Source organism: Asparagus officinalis, chromosome 1 (genome assembly GCF_001876935.1).
Source record: "Asparagus officinalis chromosome 1, Aspof.V1, whole genome shotgun sequence".
NCBI lineage: Eukaryota > Viridiplantae > Streptophyta > Magnoliopsida > Asparagales > Asparagaceae > Asparagus > Asparagus officinalis.
The window spans coordinates 92,583,254-92,588,088 of NC_033794.1; the positions used below are offsets into that span (position 1 = coordinate 92,583,254).

The window sequence follows — 4,835 nt, forward strand, 5'->3', positions numbered from 1 at the left end:
TACACTAATATATCAAAAAGATAAAGGAAAATGATCCATATAGTAACTTAATGATTCAATATTAGCATGAAAAAGAAAATTCAACATGAGATTCTTCCTATGGAAATTATGCGAAAAACAACAAACAATTCCTCTAATTTTAAATAAAATTTGTAGTGTAAATATTTCATAGACAATTAAATTTAAAGTTTCATTATGGATTAGACAAGAGCGAAAGAATTTAGTTTTTACCCGCAATTGCTCGACTGCTGTGGGACAACTTTCAAGAAAATAGATCAATAACGATATAGCTCGTGAAGTTGTATCATGTCCTGCAAAAAGTACGCCTAGCAACAAATCACAAATCTTCTCTTGCGGATAATCTGTATTCTTCATAAGCCATCCAAGAAAATCATCTTCAATCTCTCCTTCATTTCTACCACCCTTTGCTTCTATTCTCGCTTCCATCTCTTTCTTGAACATATCATTTATATACTTCCTCGACTTCATAGAATAAACAAGGATAATTAGAATGATTAATTTACTAAAAAAATATGGAGTGACAATCAGAATAATTATCGCAGAAACTGTCAGTAATGGCAAACCTGTATAGCCTTCCAATATTTTGTGCCAGGGATATACAGAGGAAAGCAGACAAAGGCTTTGATAAATGAATCATATTCTCTGGGTAGCTTCTCAATGTGAGGATTATCAATGCTCATGCTCATTATCTTCTTCACCATAATATAGAGTGAAAACTGCAGTACATATTAAATTTCGTTGAAGTGATTAATTGGTTCCTTCGTCGCATCTAACACAATAAATTGTCCAAGAAATGGTTAGAAAAAGATGAGTTTGTCAATTCCTCACTTTGGAATTTTGTCTCTCAAGTTTCTTTAAGTTCAGTTCCACATTAGATCGGAGAGAAGTTGTTTTGTGACATAAGTAGGGTTAATTACATATAGACCCCTGGAAGTCTACTGTTGCAGATAGAGCCCCTGTACTATCACTCAATTGCGGCTAGACCAGCCTAGGTGGAACTTTGGCTCTGTTACCCTCAGGAGGTTTATTTGTATAAAAAAAAACAACTTTCTCATAATCTGAGAGTAAAAAAATTTGAACCAGGGGATCTATTTGTAACAATTTGAACCAGGGGGTCTATCCACAATTGGGTGATAGGTCATGGGTCTGTTCACAATTTACCCTATAATAGTATTATCACACTTCGGATCAAGGACGGTGTATTTTCACAACGGCATCCTCACAGACTAGCAAAATTTAAACTTTTTTCTCTACTTGTTCATCTATCTTATGCCTTAGGATTTTATTTAATCAAAACAATTTCTAGCAAATAAACATACAGCTATTAATGGTGCAAGAGCTCCTTACCTTAGTTGCTTCATCTTTAGCAGAGATCACAATACCATCCTTCCATGAACTCATAATTTGCACAGCAACATGATCAGCATCTTGTAAAAACACTGTACGTAGCCTCTCGATACTCAAGAAACCCAACACAGTTGATCTCAGGTGCTTATGTACATCTCCAGAAGCCAAAGACATGGAATATTTACCAACAACTTTCTTGAAAGCAAATGACAAATCATTTCGAAACAGTTTTCCCTCGTTCTTTAGTACGAACCAAATTAGCTCAGGATCTGTTGAGACTATGCTCAGGTTTCCGAACAAATGGGAGGAGAAGTTTTTCCCAAACCTGTCCAAATTTATCATTTAGAGTGTGAGTCTGATCTGGTTAGAGTTTTCCAGATATTGGTCCTTGAAATATTTCATATTTATAAATTTGTCCGCTTGAGCTTTGAAATTTCTATTAAATCCTCCAGATCTTGTAAGTTACTCCAAATTAGTTCCCACGGTAAACAACGTTTTGGATGGTATGAAATGTATTGTCAAACTAAACTTTTTAATATGATGCTCCAGTTACACCCTTAATTAAGTTAAATATTCAAATCCATACATGAGTCCAAAAATTCAAAACCAAATCCAAAATCTAAATCTTTCAATCAACTTCATGAGGTGATAATCTATGTCAGACTAATATGGAGGAACTAACGGAACGGCTAATTTGGAGCGACTTATACGGTTTGATGGACAAAATTTCAAAATTTTGAAGGACTAACAAAAAATGTGAAAGATCTAAAGGGCTAGTATAAAAAAACGTAGAATTTTAGATGGAGTCACACCTGGAAATGTGATGCTCCATGAACTCTCCTATGGTAGCAGCTGAGTAAGGCTTCAGAAAAGAGAGAGTCTCTCCAATTAATGGCAAACCCAAGTTTCCAGGTGGGAGCTTCTTCGGACTTCTTAGCTTTCTCACTCTTGTAAAATTGAGGAATGCAATGAGTAAGGCAATGATCATAAGCAAAAGTGTCGCGGGCTCCATCTCTGTTTTCTCTACTCTAAGGCTGATCAATCTGCAGGTACTTATAGAACGTTTCTTTCCTTTGGACTTTGAGACAGTGGTCGTAGTATATTTCAAACAGATGCAGATTAGGACAGGTTTTATTCTCGGCTAATTAGCACTTAAATGCCTTTACTTCGTGCTTACGTACCCTCACTTGTTCTTGACAGCACTCGTATGACTTGAAGTTCTTAAAATGGACACCTTCGTACCGTTCATTATGCAAACGTGAGAATATTCCTCCGAGTATTCTCATGTGACACTGATGTGCTAATATTAGAAATTTTGTACCTTTAACGTCTGTTCAATATGCCAAATGTATCAAAGTTCTACTTTAAAGATATAATCGGGATAGTTTAATAACAATTGAACAAACACTAAGAGCTAGAAAGTTTTAGAATAAAATACTCGATCGAGAGAACATTTCATGTTGGCGTGATGGAAAGTATTGAAATGCCAATGCTTAAAGACATCAGCATATGTTAAATGCTGACAAGAAACAAGTGAAGGTACACCAAAGTGATAATTAGCATTTTACTTTTTTGAATTAGGCCGGCTTAATATGGGGAGAAGATACACAGAGAAAGTTACGAGCGGGCTAAGATGCATCTTTGTCTTCATTCATACGATGAAGAGAAACTTAGAAGCGGGCTGAGATCCATCTTTGTCTTCATTGATACGAAGAAATCATGGAACGGAAGCGACTATAAAAATGTTAGAGACGTATATATCTCATTTTTTTTATTGCTCATCTTGGTATTTTATAGCGCTGATTTCTTAGCAAGCATCACTTTGTTTGCTTACGACGGAGCTCAACGCCACATCCTCACATTTCTAAGAACCCCTCGATCTAATGTTTTACCATTAAACATTGGTAGTTGTTACTCCCCGTGTATTGAGTCCTCATGCTGGTTCTCTGTCTTGAGCATGGCCAAATACGCTATTCTTTTTAGGGTAAAGTAAAAAAATTTCTGGCAGAAAACTGCCATCGGGACTCAATAGACTTGAAATAATAACTATAAGATCTTAGCATACTAAAAGACTAGTGTGAATACCGTGCATAGCACGATATTTTTTCCCCGTTACAGTATTGCTGGTTTTAACTGCTACAGTGTTTTTGCAACAATATTCTGCCCTGCTACAGTATTTCCATGTGAGCTACGGTAACATTTTCCAAAAGCAGAGCGCCCAGTTTCATGCTGCTATAGTAAATGTTACTGTAATATTTACTGTAGCATGAATAGTGAAAAGTTGGTTCTCCCATTTGTACAGAGAAGTAGATTAGGTTAAGTGTTTTTTTTTTTAAATGTAACATAAACGTTAAAGATGGATCTGACTTTGAGCTCCCTGTGACATGTAAAATGTTAATTTTTCAAACGGTCCTCCACCTATCCCAACTTATTAGGATTGTTTTAAAGGAGACTACCTACATGAGATTTGGATACTCCCTAATTCAGCTGAGCAGCGAGGGTTGACCTTTTCTACCATATTTAACCATAAGAGGCAAAAGCCTCATGTTAGATGGAAGCATGAGCACCGCCCCTCATCGGTTTTATCGCAACTCCTTCAGTCTCTTGGAGCAATTTCTCCTTAGAAAGCTCTCACTGGTTGCCGGCTAGTAATTTGCTTGTTGTCTTCCGCTCCATTACACTGAGGTGCCAGCCTACAGAAGGACAGATATCCGTATGAATTATGTCATTGCTTCGGTGTGCGCTGTTACTCTACAATGCAGCAAGTTAAACTTTCGGATGAAATAATTCTTCACGCTGTCACATAACCAGGTTTTAAGAAGCACCGAGTCCGCCGCTAATTCACATAATTTTCTGTGTGGGCAGCTGACTTGTTAGTCATTCTTATTAAGAGCATGTTTGGCAAGTGGTTAAAGTGAGTTATAAACCGCTCTCGATATTTTGACAAATAACTTATTTTGGCTCATAAACCATCCAAGAAATAAGCTAGGACACTCTTAGCTTATTTTTTGGTAGCTCATAAGCCACAAAATTTCACCAAGTAAAAGACCAATCACTCTCTCACTCTCTCTCTCTCTCTCCCTCCAATCGCACTAAATATTTTTCGTCCTTTTTGACAATAATAATGACTTATAAAGCACCCATTTGCCAAATATTATACTACTATAAATGGATTATAATCCACTAAATTTATCAAACTCCAACTTATAATCCACTTTGCTTGTAATCTAATTCTGGATTATAAGTCAAGAAGACTATAATCCAAAGTTGCCAAAACATGCCCCAAGCAACAAATCCAACAATTTCTCAGCTCAAATGATTCTCAATGGGAAATGCCAATGCACGATTTAACAATTCATAACTCAAGATAATAACATATGGACAAAACACTCCAAATCCCCCTGCATATCCCTTCTCGCACGTAATCAGTGAAACTGAAGAAAATGACATGGCGGCAACACCAGAGC

At 36.6% G+C, this 4,835-nt stretch overlaps 1 protein-coding gene across 1 annotated transcript in view; it reads right to left on the reverse strand.

Moving 5' to 3' along the window:
* The window catches only part of LOC109837381 (cytochrome P450 90B1-like), a 4,024-nt gene extending 1,644 nt beyond the window's left edge, over window positions 1-2,380 (reverse strand). Inside the window, exons 1-4 of the mRNA XM_020405610.1 lie at window positions 2,181-2,380; window positions 1,369-1,693; window positions 585-737; window positions 232-483 (exon numbers count right to left, since the gene is read on the reverse strand). Coding sequence (XP_020261199.1) covers window positions 232-483; window positions 585-737; window positions 1,369-1,693; window positions 2,181-2,380 — 930 coding nt within the window. The remainder of the gene's footprint in view (window positions 1-231; window positions 484-584; window positions 738-1,368; window positions 1,694-2,180) is intronic.